General features: G+C 42.3%; 1 protein-coding gene across 5 annotated transcripts in view; it reads left to right on the top strand.

Moving 5' to 3' along the window:
• FHIP1A (FHF complex subunit HOOK interacting protein 1A) overlaps positions 1-16,239 on the top strand; it is a 104,946-nt gene that overhangs the window by 41,368 nt on the left and 47,339 nt on the right. For 4 of the 5 annotated variants that reach the window (XM_068137304.1, XM_068137302.1, XM_068137305.1 and 1 more), the window contains one exon: positions 15,700-15,932. In XM_068137304.1, the coding sequence (XP_067993405.1) occupies positions 15,831-15,932 (102 nt within the window). In that variant the 5' untranslated portion in view covers positions 15,700-15,830. Of the gene's footprint in view, positions 1-9,371; positions 9,485-15,699; positions 15,933-16,239 lie in introns of all 5 variants that reach the window. The other variant, XM_068137303.1, reaches the window with a different exon arrangement.

The following is a 16,239-nucleotide window of genomic DNA, read 5'->3' as shown; positions in this document are numbered from 1 at the left end:
GTAATCTTAATGGTATTTTACTGTTGATCCTTCAACTGTATTTAGAGCCTGCAGAATCATCTGAGAGTTGGGAAATAAATTAAAAAAACAACTATATGGCTTCTTTATAATGAAATGTGGAATGTTTAAAATGTAAGTGTATTTGCATTTCATTGTTGATTAGTGCAGAAAGCATATGTATCTCTTTTAATGTCACTTTGTGGAACTGATAATGTTATTCTTTGACATCTTATATTTATTATAATGAGCAGTTTGACATTATACAAACCCCTTGAAAAATTGTCTTACATGTTATCACTGTAGCCATACAATATATAATTTAATCTTGGTTTTGGTCATCTACATAGGATAATTACAGGTACATTGATAACTTTTTTCCTAGTTCTCTTGGGAAGGCAGCCTTTCTTATTCTGTATGCTAGTGTTCTGAATACAGTTCTAAATCTTCAGAATACAGAATTTTCTGCAGTTTTGTTGGTCTCATTCATTTTCCTGTTGTGATGGTTTTCTAGATAGGTGTGGCCGGTTGACGTTGCCCCCTTAAGAAAGGGAACATGGTGGACGGAAGTTGGTAAACGGAAGGAATAGTCTAAACTAATTTCATTGGACGAGTGGGAGGAAGCACTTTTCGGAACTGGGAGTGAACTGGACATTTCCAGCACTTCTCAGTCAGTCTTGCTTCCGCCTCTTCTTCAGGCAACAGCTTTCTGTCCTGGGCTTTCTGCCAAGGCTCCGGCCTTGAGAGAAAAACAGATAACAGGCCTGTATTAACTCTTTTCCAATTAACACAAACTGCTTCTAACATTTTTTTTTCTTTCCTCTCTTTTCTCTCTCTTCCTATCCCACTCTGGGGAAAGGGGGGAGAGAGGGGAGAGCGGAGGTGGGGAACCCCCTCTGTCCAGAGGGGGGGTCACTCTCATTTCTGTGTTACTCTGTTGTATATCTTTGTATATATTGTAGATATTGTAAATTTGTAAATAATCCCCTGCAAACCCTACATCGCTTTGTAAATATAGCTCCACTGCTTTGCTAATTCAGCTTGCGAGTTTTTTTTCCTTTCCCGTCAATTTTTTTTCCCTTTTACTTTACAAGGGGGAAGGGAGGAGGCTTTCTCGGCCTTACCTTCCATCCCACCACATTTTTTTTATTGGCGCCCAACGTGGGGCAGATAATTAGTTTAATTTATTATCTGATTGATTTAGTGTTTTCCAGCTGAATTAGCAAACATGAAGGTATTGTGGTTTGTGGAGCGATTATTCTTTTCAATTTTTGGGGCTCTGGTTTACAGGTATTGTTTGGGTTTGATTTTGGATTACCTGGGTAAATATTTGGTGCGGACAATTTATATGTGGGTTATGTATAAAGTTAAATTATGGTATGGAAAATGTATTAATTTATTATGGCCAGTGAGATACAGGAATGTTACCTCCACCACTCTCCCAATTGAGATAAAGAGTTTTAAGATTCCGCCTGAGGAGACAGTAACTTTAGGTGATGCCTGGGATCCAAAGGTGATTTATTTCATGTCTATAATTCTGCTGCTGGTGATAATTATCGTGTATCTCCTGATTTCTCTGCGGCGAGAGAGAAAGGTGTCCAGAGCTTGTTTTGTTATTAAAACTAGATCAAAAAGAAAACGCCGTGGCTCTAGATCAGTCCCAGAGTCATCTAGTGACGAGGACTGTGCGGAACCCGTGTCAGTTAAAAAGAAGGCTAAAAAGTTAATTGGTAAAGCAGCTCTAAATGACTTTGCTGATTCTGGCAAGCAGCCAAGGGCATCGGCTGGTATCAACATGGCGCCTACTCCTTCTCCCACTCCTTCTCCTTCTTCTTCTTCTCCGTCGGCCAGTAATGGAGCAACGTCACTTCCACCCACTCCCTCGGTGGGACCGGAAGTCACTGCCCCAGCAGCTGATTTATCTCAGGACCTGTCAGCTTCCATTAAGGTGGCTGTAAATTCAAACACAGCTCCAGTCAAGATGGCTCCTTTAAAGACTAGAGCTGGAAAGGGCAAAGATGGAGAAGAAGAGGAGGAGACTGATCCTGGTGAGGGGCCCTCTACTGTAAAAGATCCTGCTCAGGAGGAAGAGAAGGTTTGTTTTAAAGATCTAGCTAACCTAGTGAGATCAAAGCAGGATAGAGATGAAGCTAGGAAAGCAGCTGGCAAAGGTGGTTCTCAGCTTAAAGAGATCCTTAGGAGAATGACAGCAGGATTTTACGGGCAAAGAATTCAGGGAGATGAAGATGAAGATGACATTACAGACTGTTCGTCACCACGGGAAGAATTGAGAAATGTCCGTAAAGATTTCACCAGGGCAGATAAGGAGCCAGTTCTAGCTTGGCTTAGTAGGTGTTATGATACAGGTGCTTCAGCTCTAACAGTTGGAGACAAGTCAGCAGCTCAGTTAGGAACTCTCTCAAGGGACAATGGAATAGATAGACATCTAGGCGAAGCTCTCGGTAAGGTTAATCTGTGGATACGCCTTTTAATAGCGGTTGCCCTGAGATACCCTTCCCGAGATGATCTTCCATGGAATCCTAAACCCTGGACTACCATAGATGAGGGAATTAAGCGCTTGAGAGAATTTGCTGTTAGAGAGCTACTCTATGGTGAACATGAAACTCTGAATCCTGATGACGTTCCTGTGGGTATTGGTCTTGCTAAAAAGATCATCAAACTTGCTCCTTCTAATTATGCAAACATTCTGGCAAGCAGAATTGTGTCAAGAAGTTATGGTGGAGCTTCTCCTACGGTTGGCCAATTCAGTGATCAAATGAGACAATTGGAGGATAGCATGACACGTGGTTCTTTGGTTTCGGCCATTAAAACGATGTCTGGTGATATTCAGAATTGCATTAGAGAGTTAAAAGATGAATTTAGAAATTCCATATCCCAATTGGCACAAAGGGATAATTTCAATTCTCCCTCCAGGTGGGTACAAGTTTCATCTGTGAGGAATACACGTCCTCCAAGGAGGTCATTCCAAAACAGGACATTCCAAAATAGGTCATTCCAAAACAGACCACCAAGGCAATCACGTAGAACTATTTGGATAACTCTGCGTGATCAGTTTGGTGAGAACATGAACCGCTGGGATGGCCAACCAACTTCTAATCTTTTCAGGAGACTGAGGGAATTGCAAAGTGGCAGAACCCGAGGTAGCAATACCAGAAGGGTAGCTGTTACTTCCACAGTTCCCCAGAACGACTCTTATGGCTCCAACAGTGTCTCCAGTTATAACATGCAAAGTTATAACCCTGCAAACTATGTGCAATGCACATGTGCGCATGTTCCCCATAACTAGGGGTGCCCTGCCTCCCGCCAGGGGGAGGAGAGGGATAACAGAGATAATAGAATCTATTGGGATGTGTACATCCAGTGGCCTGGCACTTCACAATTTCGGAAGTACAGGGCCTTGGTTGACACAGGAGCTCAGTGCACCATAATACCATCAAATTATCAGGGATCAGAGTCTATAACTATTCTGGGAGTCACTGGTGGATCTCAAGAGTTAAGTAAGGTAGAGGTTAATATAAGTTTAACTGGTAAACAATGGAGGAAGCATACAGTTGTGACCGGACCTGACGCACCTTGTATTTTGGGAATTGATTTTCTGAGAGAAGGGCGTTTCAAAGACCCTAAAGGTTACAAATGGGCTTTTGGAGTGGCTTCAATAGAAATTGATGGACAAAAATTGAAGCTGTCTGCCAGACCTGAACTTTCTGATGAATCTGCAGTTGTGGGACAACATAAGATACAGGACATTAAATTGCCGGTTGCTTCTCAGACTGTGCACCACAGACAATACAGAACCAACCGTGACTCTTTGTTGCCCATTCAGAATCTGATTCGTCAGTTGGAAAGTCAGAAAGTCGTCAGCAAAACTCATTCACCTTTCAACAGTCCAGTGTGGCCTGTGCGGAAGCAGAATGGAGACTGGCGTCTGACAGTAGACTACCGAGCCCTAAATGAAGTGACGCCACCTATGAGTGCAGCAGTACCAGACATGATGGAACTACAGTATGAGCTGGAATCTAAAGAGGCCAAATGGTATGCTACCATAGACATTGCTAATGCATTTTTCTCTATTCCCATAGCAGAGGAATGCAGGCCTCAGTTTGCTTTCACCTGGAGAGGAATCCAGTACACTTTCAACAGGCTGCCAATGGGCTGGATCCACAGCTCAAGCATCTGTCATGCAGTGATCCACGATGCTCTGGAGAAAGGCGGTGCTCCAGAACACATCCAGTTCATCGATGATATCATCGTCTGGGGCAAAACTGCTGAGGAAGTCTTTGAGAAAGGTAACAAAATCATTGACATTCTTCTGAATGCAGGTTTTGCCATCAAGCGAGACAAGGTGAAAGGACCTACCACAGAGATTCAGTTTCTGGGAGTGAAGTGGCAGGATGGACGCCGACACATTCCAGTGGATGTGGTAAATAGAGTCTCTACCATGGCAAGTCCCACAAACAAACAAGAGACCCTACGTTTCTTGGGGATAGTGGGATTTTGGAGACTGCACATTCCTGGATACAGTCAGATTGTGAAACCTCTGTATGATGTAACTCGAAAGAGAAACCATTTCCACTGGGGACCTGAACAACAAGCAGCCTTTGACCAGATAAAGCAAGAGGTAATTCAAGCAATGGGTCTGGGACCTGTCCGAGATGGTCCAGACATTAAGAACATTTTGTACACGGCTGCAAGTGACAATGGTCCAACCTGGTGCTTGTGGCAAAAAGCTCCAGGGGAGACACGTGGACGACCTCTTGGTTTCTGGAGTCGAGGTTACAGAGGTTCAGAGGCTAACTATACTCCAACAGAGAAAGAAATTTTAGCTGCCTATGAAGGAGTAAAAGCATCTTCTGAAGTGATTGGAACTGAATCACAACTTCTCTTAGCTCCCAGATTACCAGTTTTGAATTGGATGTTCAAAGGCAAAGGATCCACACCACATCATGCCACAGACTCAACCTGGTCTAAGTGGATGGCTCTGATAACACAGAGAGCTCGAATGGGAAATCTTGAAAGACCTGGTCTAGTGGAGGTGATCTCAAGTTGGCCTGAAGGCATCAACAGTGCTAAACCTCCAGAGGAGAAAGTAACTCGTGCTGAGGAAGCTCCTCCTTACAATGACCTTTCTGATGATGAAAAGAAATATGCTTTGTTCACAGACGGTTCCTGTCGTCTTGTTGGGAACAAGCGAAGGTGGAAGTCTGCAGTGTGGAGTCCAACACGCCGAGTTGCAGAGGCGAAAGATGGAGAAGGAGAATCCAGTCAGTTCGCAGAGGTAAAAGCTGTCCAGCTAGCTCTCGACGTGGCTGAACGTGAGAGATGGCCAAAGCTTTATCTCTACACCGACTCATGGATGGTAGCCAATGCTCTATGGGGTTGGCTAAAGAACTGGAAGAAGAGTGGTTGGCAGAGAAAAGGAAAACCCATTTGGGCAGCCAGCCTGTGGCAGGACATTGCTGATCGAATCGAGAGAATTCCAGTGAAAGTGAGACACATCGATGCTCACATTCCTAAGAGCAAAGCTACTGAGGAACAACAACACAACCATCAGGCAGATCTAGCTGCAAGAGTTTCTCAAGTAGACATGGACTCTAATCTTGATCTCGACTGGAAACACCGAGGTGAGATATTCTTAGCTCGGTGGGCTCACGATTCGTCAGGACATCAAGGCAGAGATGCAACATACCAATGGGCTCGTGACAGATCCATAGACATTTCCATGGATGCTATCACACAAGTCATCCATGACTGTGACATTTGTGCTGCTATTAAGCAGGCAAAACGACTTAAGCCCTTGTGGTATGGTGACAGATGGTCCAAGTACAAGTATGGTGAAGCTTGGCAGATTGACTACATCACTCTACCACGTTCTCGTTCTGGTAAGCAATACGTGCTTACTATGGTAGAGGCAAACACTGGATGGTTGGAAACTTATCCAGTTCCACATGCAACTGCACGCAACACCATTCTCGGTCTGGAGAGACAGATCCTGTGGAGACACGGAACTCCAGAGAGGATTGAGTCAGACAACGGAACTCATTTCAAGAACAACCTTGTAAAGAACTGGGCAAAAGAGCACGGTATTGAGTGGATATTCCACATTCCCTACTATGCACCAGCTTCAGGGAAGATTGAACGCTACAACGGTTTGTTGAAGACCACTCTCAAAGCCATGGGAGGTGGATCTTTGAAAAACTGGGAAAAACATTTAGCACAAGCAACCTGGCTGGTAAATAGTAGAGGTTCAGTGAACCGAGCTGGACCTGCACATTCAGATTTGCTACAGAAAGTAGAAGGTGATAGAGTTCCTGTTGTTAGAGAAAAGAATCTGTTAGGTAAAACTGTTTGGGTATTTTCACCCTCAGGAGAGGCTAAACCTGTCCGAGGGGTGGTTTCAGCTGAAGGTCCGGGTCACACTTATTGGGTAATGCAAGAGAATGGTGAAATTCAGTGTATTCCGCAAAGAAATTTAACTTTAGCTGAAAGAGGTTAATTTCAAACTGTTGTACAGCTACATCGCGCCCAGAGGAAGAATCAACGAGGAATCTACGGTGCACGAACCCTGAGAGCCCTGAGTCAACTAAGAGACCCTGAGAATCCCTATTTCCCTTTTCTTTGCTTCGTCGGCGAAGAAATGAACTGTTTTCCATTTTTCTCATTTTCTGATTTTCTTGGACTTTTGAATCATCTACATCTGAGCATAGCCGGAATGGACTATGAACTTTACTCACGAACTGTAAATATCGTTTTGGATTGGATGGACAGTATGAACAGCCAATGAAATTGTTTAGAAGGGGTGGACTGTGGCCGGTTGACGTTGCCCCCTTAAGAAAGGGAACATGGTGGACGGAAGTTGGTAAACGGAAGGAATAGTCTAAACTAATTTCATTGGACGAGTGGGAGGAAGCACTTTTCGGAACTGGGAGTGAACTGGACATTTCCAGCACTTCTCAGTCAGTCTTGCTTCCGCCTCTTCTTCAGGCAACAGCTTTCTGTCCTGGGCTTTCTGCCAAGGCTCCGGCCTTGAGAGAAAAACAGATAACAGGCCTGTATTAACTCTTTTCCAATTAACACAAACTGCTTCTAACATTTTTTTTTCTTTCCTCTCTTTTCTCTCTCTTCCTATCCCACTCTGGGGAAAGGGGGGAGAGAGGGGAGAGCGGAGGTGGGGAACCCCCTCTGTCCAGAGGGGGGGGGGTCACTCTCATTTCTGTGTTACTCTGTTGTATATCTTTGTATATATTGTAGATATTGTAAATTTGTAAATAATCCCCTGCAAACCCTACATCGCTTTGTAAATATAGCTCCACTGCTTTGCTAATTCAGCTTGCGAGTTTTTTTTCCTTTCCCGTCAATTTTTTTTCCCTTTTACTTTACAAGGGGGAAGGGAGGAGGCTTTCTCGGCCTTACCTTCCATCCCACCACAATAGGCAACTGAATTTCCTATGAATTTATTATACATTTCTAGCTATAGGCACTGGTTTAAGTTTCTCAAAAAAAACCCAACCCCAAACAAAACAACCAAAACCCCCACAAACCACACACACACACAAATGAAATTCCAGAAAACTGTAAAAAATATTATAGAATCATAGAATTGTCAGGGTTGGAAGGGACCTCAAGGATCATCTAGTTCCAACTCCCCTGCCATGAGCAGGGACACCTTGCGCCAGATCAGGTTGCTCAGAGCTACATCCAGCCTGGCCTTGAAAACCTTCTGGGATGGGGCTTGTACCACCTTCCTGGGCAATCTGTTCTAGTGTCTCACCACACTCATGGTGAAGAACTTCTTCCTAACATCCAATCTGGATTGACCTGCTTCTAGTTTTGCTCCATTCCCTTTGGTCCTATCACTACCTAACATCCTAAAAAGTCCATCACTAGCTTTCTTGTAGGCCCCCTGAAGATACTGGAAGGCCACAATAAGGTCTTCTTGGAAGCTCCATTCACCTCAGCACCACAGTTTTAGAGAAGCCTGCGGTTTTCCTAAATTATGAGTGTGTTTGTTCCAAGGTTGTACACCACACAGACGTCAGAACTATCTTGGAAAGCAAAACAGATGTTGAAGGTTGCATGGAATAATTTTGATTTCTTCCACTAGCATAACCACAACAAAGTTGGGTTTATGTCTGCTTTCTGATCTGTTGCTCCTTCCCATTCCTGGGTTGTAATGAATTTTTAAATAAACCCTCTGACAGGTTTTCAGTAGAGGGAGGTTTGCAACAACAAATTTTCCCTGATAATTCACTTCAATTGACCAAACAAAATTACTAGTGTAGGCATAGCTGCTGAATCCTACATTTCACCCATAAATCATGGAATGTTGGGCAGCTTTCATTCAGTGATGTGTGCTCTGCCCTTTGGTGTTGTCCTCTTTCTCTTTGAAGCTTGGTATGAAAGTGTATCCACAGTATAAACTTTTAAACAGAGTTTTGTTTTGCTTGTAATGCCAATCTCATACAGTGTAAGACTGAGTGTTTTGGTCTGTGGGCCTCAGACGCTTTAATGACTTGAGTTTCTATGTGAATTTGCTTTTCTTGGGTTTGGTGGTTGTTTGGGAATGAGCCAGCAAAGCTAAAGCCTTTGAGCTGACTTCAGCTTGATGACATGTTGCTTCTTCCATATATAGGTAGGAATAAAATTTACCAAGCTACTATTTTTAATGATTTTGTTTGTTTGCTTGAAGGTGTTAATATGCTTTTTGCAGCAGTAATCTGCTAGGAGCAGACAAGATACTTCAGTCATGCAGAGCCTGAGTGCTACCAAGAATAGATGTATATCCATCTTGGATTTTAAGAACCCTAGCTGCTATTTTATTCATAAGTTTTTAACCAGCATAATCTTTGTTTTCAACCACTAATTGATACTGAATTGTTGCCTGTCTTTGGTAGGCCAAATGTGAGGAGATAAATACAACAGAGAAACAGTTTTATTATATAGTTTATCTCTCTCTAGGAACAAGTCATACCACTACATTTGCAAAGATTTATGACCTAAAAATATGAATGTGTAGTTCATTCCTCCTGAGACTCCTGCAAGAGTAACTTTGGTGGTTGAATGCCTTTGAGTTCCAGTGAAATTGCCTATGTGCAAATGCATGTGGTAGATAAACATGCCCTGTGGTGTATCTGATAAACAGAGCTCTCCTTGAGGAGGTCAAGGTCTGTCAAGTGTTTTCTTTCTTGAGCAGTCATTGCCATTTTCCAACCTTGGTAATATGCCCTTTATTGAATCATCTTTGTGGATTAGCTGTATACCTTCCCAGACCCACTGTGTATAGTTTTAATTTAACCCATCAATGTATTTTGGACCATACTACAAAGCTGGCCTTTCATTTTGTCTGATCCATGCAGCAAAGTCTCTGAAGGCTTGGGATTTGGCTTAGTCTGTGTTCCTGTGTATCGGCTGCCAGTGTGAGCTGATCCTGTTATTTGCCTTTGCAGCACTGCTGAACTGGCGCTGTCAGGTGAGCCTCTTGCCTGTCACTGTTGCCGTTCTTACTGGGTGGGGCAGTCCCCCATTCCTATGTTTGGAGAACCGTGTATTTATTTAACGCCATAACCTGGATCCTCTAACATATAATACTAGGATTACATAGGTCACATGAAGAGGTTAGTCGTACCCCAATTAGTTGTGTGAGCTAATGTGAGTCTGCAGTAAACATGTGAGTAATGTAGCTCGCTGGAGATTGGAGAAAAGATTAATTGCAGTTTTTAACTGCAGCAGACTAACCATAGATGGGACAGTAAGATTTTTTTTTTGTTTGTCTCATTACAAAACATACTGTGTGTAGTTTCTCTCATGAGAAAGATCTTGTTAGGCAGTCTCTGTGGGGGCAAGTCGCAAGACATTCTTGCTTTCATGCTAGGTTGTATTAAATTGTGCTTGATGAGAACAGATTGATACTTTGATTAACTCCATTTCTTTACAATTTGTGGTGGTGTTCTCTGTTAGGCCTCTAGGCAGATAGTTTTATCAGTGTAAAACATACCTTCTCCCACCCACATGGAAGGCATAGTGTCATTGCAGATACTTGGTAGGAAACATAGATTGAAAAAAGCTGGTTAGATGTGCAATGTTTGCTTGAGATAGGCAAAGGATAGGGCAGCTGACAGACTGCAGTGTTCAAACATGGAAGAACAAATGAGGAAGGAGATAATTGTTCATGTAGTTTGAACTGTTCCTCTAGTAATCTACTGCAGCTTTCTTGCTATTAGAGCTTCTGAAGGTAAGTAATACTTAACCAAAAAGAGGATTCTCTGATACAGTGGCTTTTAGCCACTAACATATGCTCTGTTCCCTACCACAGTGCTCTCCAGTGAGCAAACTGTAATCCTTCTGCATTCTGGTGGTGGGTTTATAGGATCATTAAGGGTGGGAATGTGACTATTCTTCATAAGCTTTGCTTTTGTAGCAAAAATTACTGTGAGTGGGATGAATCCTTTCCTTTGAAAGGACTGATGTCTTCTTTTGAAACACTCTTGTTAATAAAATTTAAACCCTCTCCCTGATAATAGTCCCTAAAGAAAAGCTAACAAATTTATGCAGAAGGCTTTCTTTTCAATCAAAAATTAACCATCCCTGAACAAGGTCCCTTTTAAGCTAGAACTAAGTTGAGGCATGCTAAACTCATTTTTCTCCTACCCTCTCTCATCCACTTATCAGAGACTGCAGACAAGTGATTGCATAGCTGTGCATAAGACCATAGAATTTCCCTCTGCTTCTTTGAATTTGTCTAATTTCAAGCCCCTTTATGCTACACTGGGCCATGGCAATGTTTTGATATATGCTGTTTTGTTCACTGCTGTCAACGCTTCTTATCCAGCCCTCTATTGTCTCTTGTGTGCCTGGACTGACAGGGTGGAAAGCTTTGGCCAGTAGAGCAAAAGCATCCTGTGTCTGGTAACAGGGGTACACTTGTATTTGAGAAGTGTGTGATTACACAGCATCTCAGCCTTTCAGCAGAAGACAACCTTGAAAATTAAATTGCAGAGCCTTGCAGCATATTTTGTCTACCTTATGAGATTAGGCAGTGTACCTTGTGTCTGTATGTTGTGCATTATCTGGGAAGCCCCAGTCCTGCAAATTGCTGTGCCATTTTTTTAAATTCAGAAGTGAAACTTTTAAAGAGAGACACTCCAGTGGGAATCAGCTTCATAAGGAATTCTCTGCTAGGCTGTTCTTCCAGTGCACTTTGCAGTAAAATAAGTCCTTCTGTTGCCTGGGGAGTTCAGCCTTGTAATTAGCTGTGTAAAAAGAAAAGGTTAATGTACAGACTTCTGATAGAAAACTGAAAGCAGGTATCCTCCACAAGTCCAATGACTGTGTCTTGATCTCAGCATTAATCTCAAGCTACTCAACACAGCTGTGGACTGCCTTATTTTTTGAACTGGATACAGCCTCAGTTGTACTGAAGGTTTCTACTGTCTTCCTCCCATCGTTTTAGTTGAACAAGAGACTGTGCAGACATGGTTGTACACTTGTGCATATGACTGTATAACTTTGCTGCTTAGAGAGAGGCAAATGTTTGTTAGCATGTTTGCATATGCAACAGATGGCCAGATTTGCAGGAAAAAACCCCAAACAACCCACAACCGACTAACCAAGCCCACACTGAACACTATTTAACATGAAAACAACAAAGTTTATGGGGGTGCAAATTAGTTGCCTACTAGCAAAAGCTGTTGTCCAGTTACACAGAGAATATGGGAAAATTTTAGGAGAGATGATGACTTGTTCATCATTTGAACCTTAGTTCCACATGTGTGTGATGTATATGCTGGTGCTTCTTGATCCACATGAAGATTGTTAGATATACAAACCCTTGGCAGGAGGAGCAGGTACCTTGTGCAGTAGAGAAGGGATTAGAGACTTAAGTGATGTCAACACAGGCAGTTGAAATAGCTCTAGAAGGCATGTGTAAGTGGACTTGACCTTGTAATAGGGTTAAATGTCTGATAGATAAGATATGGTTGAATTGTGGAAAGATTTACCTGCTAAGAAGGTTCTGTTATTGTGTGGCTGGGTCTAAGTGCTAACCTGAGCTGTGGTGTTCAGAAGCAGATTTTTTAATGGACTGCAGAAGAGGTGTATTTTTATGTGAGGACTATCAAATAGTGGGATAACATCTTGATCAAGATTTACCAGAGAGGAAAGGCTAAATTACTGTAAAATTTTAACCAACAACTGCTTAAGATAAATGGCTACTTCTATTCTTAGTGGTGCTCAAGGTCACTTCTACTGCTTCCTCCATTAAATGTTTAAGAAATTATTTTCTTGCCTTTGGACTCAATATGGTGATATCATTTGCTTTGTTTAATTGGAAATTTTACTTCACATAATGTTGCAGTTATGGCACAATTAGTCTTGCAAAATAGTCAAGAAAACCTACTAATCTAGTAACAAAGTCTGCTTATATTAAATACATTCTTTCTGTGTTTCTTTCATGCTAATTTTAGATTGATATATATCTTAAAAGATAGTATCTCTTTCCATTCAATTACTTTCCTTTTTAAAACAAGCTTGTTGTTTTTAGGATTTACTCTGTGACCAATTAAGTTGTCAAAAGCTTTGTATGCTTTTTGAAACACTATTACAGGAGTTTGAAGTCTTTGAAGTCTACACAATCTATTAGTGTTTTGTATTACTAAGGAGATCCCAGCATCCCAAAATGCTTTCCAGACTTGAAATATTTCCTTCCTTAAGGGAATTGATTTGATCTTAGGAATGTTACTGTGCATAGCAGTCTGTGTGTTGCTGTCTTATTGCTTTTAATTTAGAGATGATTAAAAAGTCATAGTATTGGCTGCTGTGAGGATAATGTCTGTGTTCTCTCACTACTCTTAAGTTTCTGATCCAATAGCTGGGCTAGATGCAAGTGAACTTGTCAAGTCAATATTTACTGCAAGCAGGTTCTTTTCAGCTAATAATTTAAATTCACTATATTTTGTTCTGTATTTAATGCTTTGTACAGTCTATTGATGACTGTGTAGTAGGAGTGAACATTCAGAATGAACTATTAGACTGAATATTGCTAAAATATTTTTGCCACCAAGCAACAAATGATTTTTTTTTGAGTGTGATTCTTTATTACTTAAAGATGTTAAGTGGCTTTAATCTTGTGTTTGTATGTGCATTCATACAATACACATGTGCAGCAAACTGATAGGTGCAGGTGTTAGAGTACATAAATGCTGGGGAGGAATTTGCTGTTTTACAGTTTATCAATCACATATTTCTGAAGATCTTTATAAAGCAGTGGGGTGGTATCTGTGCTGGTAAATACATAGGAAATGGCCCATGCGAAATACATGCAACGTCAGCTCAAGGAAACCTTCCTAAAAGTTTTTTCTAGTTCACAGTATAACTAAGGTTGGAAGAGACCTCGAGGATCATCGAGTCCAACCTATCAACACAGACCCCATGACTAGACCATGGCACCAAGTGCCACATCCAATCTCCTCTTGAACGCCTCCAGGGACGGTGACTCCACCACCCCCCTGGGCAGCCCATTCCAATGACGAATGACTCGCTCGGTGAAGAACTTTCTCCTCACCTCGAGTCTAAACCTCCCCTGGCACAGCTTGAGAATGTGTCCTCTTGTTCTGATGCTAGCTGCCGGGGAGAAGAGACCAGCCCCTTCCCGGCTACAACCACCTTTCAGATAGTTGTAGAGGGCAGTGAGGTCACCCCTGAGCCTTTTCTTCTCCAGGCTAAACAATCCCAGCTCCCTCAGCCTCTCCTCATAGGGCTTGTGTTCAAGGCCTCTCCCCAGCCTTGTTGCCCTTCTCTGGACACATTCAAGTGTTTCGATGTCCTTCTTAAACTGAGGGACCCAGAACTGGACACAGGACTCAAGGTGCGGCCTAATCAAAGCAGAGTACAGGGGCACAATGACTTCCTTGCTCCTGCTGGCCACACTATTCCTAATGCAGGCCAGGATGCCACCTGGGCACACTGCTGGCTCATATTCTGGCGGCTGTCAATCAGCACCCCCAGGTCCCTCTCTGTTTGGGAGCTCTCCAGCTACTCTGACCCCAGCCTGTAGCTTTGCATGGGATTGCCGTAGCCATAGTGCAGCACTCAGCACTTGGACTTGTTGAATGCCATCCCATTAGATTCTGCCCATCTGTCCAGTCTGTCGAGGTCCCTCTGCAGACCCTTTCTTCCCTCTGACTAACATCTGCTCCTAACTTGGTGTCATCTGCAAACTTGCTGATGACTGACTCGACCCCCTCATGCAGATCATCAATGAAGATGTTAAAGAGGATGGGGCCCAGCACTGATCCCTGGGGGACGCCACTGGTGACTGGCCGCCAGCTGGATGTGGCACCGTTCACCACCACTCTCTGGGCTCGGCCCTCCAGCCAGTTCCTAACCCAGCACAGAGTGTAGTGGTCCAAGCCACGAGCTGACAGCTTAGATAGCAGTTTGCTGTTGGGGGACGGTGTCAAAGGCCTTGCTGAAGTCCAGGTAGACCACATCCACAGGCCTCCCCACAGGTAGACCACATCCACAGGCCTCCCCACGTCCACCAGACGGGTCACCTGATCATAGAAGGAGATCAGGTTGGAGGTGGTAGCACAGACATTTCTAGAGTTTGCAGTACAGCCCTTGATGTTCTGATGTAGTGTCATCTAGCTGAAAAGGATCCAATTTGAATCAAAATGCTCGCAGTTGTTCCCCCATCTCCATCAGTCGAGGTTTGAATGGGGAAAGACAAAGGAACGAAGCTGCCTTCGAAAGTGCAAAATTGCCTTCCCCTTCCCCTGGGGCCAGGTAAATGACGCCCATTCTTCCTGCCCGCCAGGCCGGAGGTCCCTCACAAAGAAAAAATGTCCATACTAGAAGTGCACACTGTAGCAGCTATCTTTCTTTTATTTTAACTTTCCCCTGCAGGTGTGTGACTATTTTGATACTCAGATATCTAGGATATTAAATAATGGATAAAAAGAATCCTTCAGTTTTTGGTCTCATTCACATAATCATCTAATATGACATCTCCATTTATTTGACTTTGGATATATGAAGGTTTTATATTTTTTATGCTATTTGGGTTTGGTTGCTTCAGTATGGATACAGATGTATTCTTTTACTTGCCTATGATGTTCTACAGGTATTTTCAACAGTTTATGATAAGCTTTCTGGCAGAAAATTTTAGGTATTTGTAACTGTGACCGTTTGAGGCTGTGCCTTTAAGAAAGAGATTGATATCTACTGATATCTATTTGTGAGAATAAACTGATATCTGAGAATGATATCTATTTGTGAGAATATTGTTTTAAAGAGATAGAGAAATAACCTATACTTGTTTTTTTTTTTTAACCTGTGTGTTACTAAGTGGCTCTAAAAAGACACATGGTCAGTTAGCAAAAATGTGGTAATGAAGAACTAGAAATGTAGGGAGAGTTGCATAAAATGTTTACTGCATGAGCTTCTGTTATTTTTTCAGTAGTGCCATAATTCAGTCACTGATCTCAAAAGTTTGAGCATTAGAAACTATTATCATGAGAGTATGGTTCCATATAACTTCCTTTAAAAGAAATGTATTCTCAAACTGAAAGGAAAAAGGTTTTAGTGTTCTCTTTAAGTATCTTCTGTTTTGTAATATGCTACAGTTTGATGTGCACAGGTTTATGTGTGTTGTGTGGTTTGGTGTGTTTTGTTTTGTTTTTAAAACAGATTTCTGTGGATACCAAAGCTCAAAACACAGTATGACTCTCATCATGATACTTGAAAATCTGAAGCTAATGACAAGATTTTGAAAAGGAATCCAGTATGGCCCCATTTGCTTGACTCTTGGAAAATCTATAATGTCCTCTGGAACCAGTGTCAGCAAAAATCGTCAGGCTCCGAGCCTGCAGGGTGTTGACCCAGAAACATGCATGATAGTGTTTAGAACGCATTGGGCACAGGTAAGGTTAATTAGTTTTATTGATTTGAAGTAGGCTGTGTTAATAGGAATTTGCTACATTCTTTGTTTTGGGATAATCCTCAATTGCTCAGAAACAAATGTCTTTCATGAAGAATGTAGGAGATGACACTGAAATGTTTTCAAAATGCAAAGGTAATTCACCTTCACGGTATGGTTAGGCTTTTCTAATCACACACTGAACTGCAGATTTTCATCTCAATGTGTAGGGGTAGGACATGGTAATACCTCAAGGAAGGTCTAGATCATCTTATTGGCTTTCCTAGTCATTCACTCTGTCTTGTACCCTG

Source organism: Melanerpes formicivorus, unplaced genomic scaffold (assembly GCF_026170545.1).
Source record: "Melanerpes formicivorus ecotype bairdi unplaced genomic scaffold, bMelFor1.0.p_v2 SCAF_4, whole genome shotgun sequence".
NCBI classification, from domain to species: Eukaryota; Metazoa; Chordata; class Aves; order Piciformes; family Picidae; genus Melanerpes; species Melanerpes formicivorus.
Note: the sequence above shows the minus strand (reverse complement) of the source record. Positions and strands in the feature narration are given on the sequence as shown.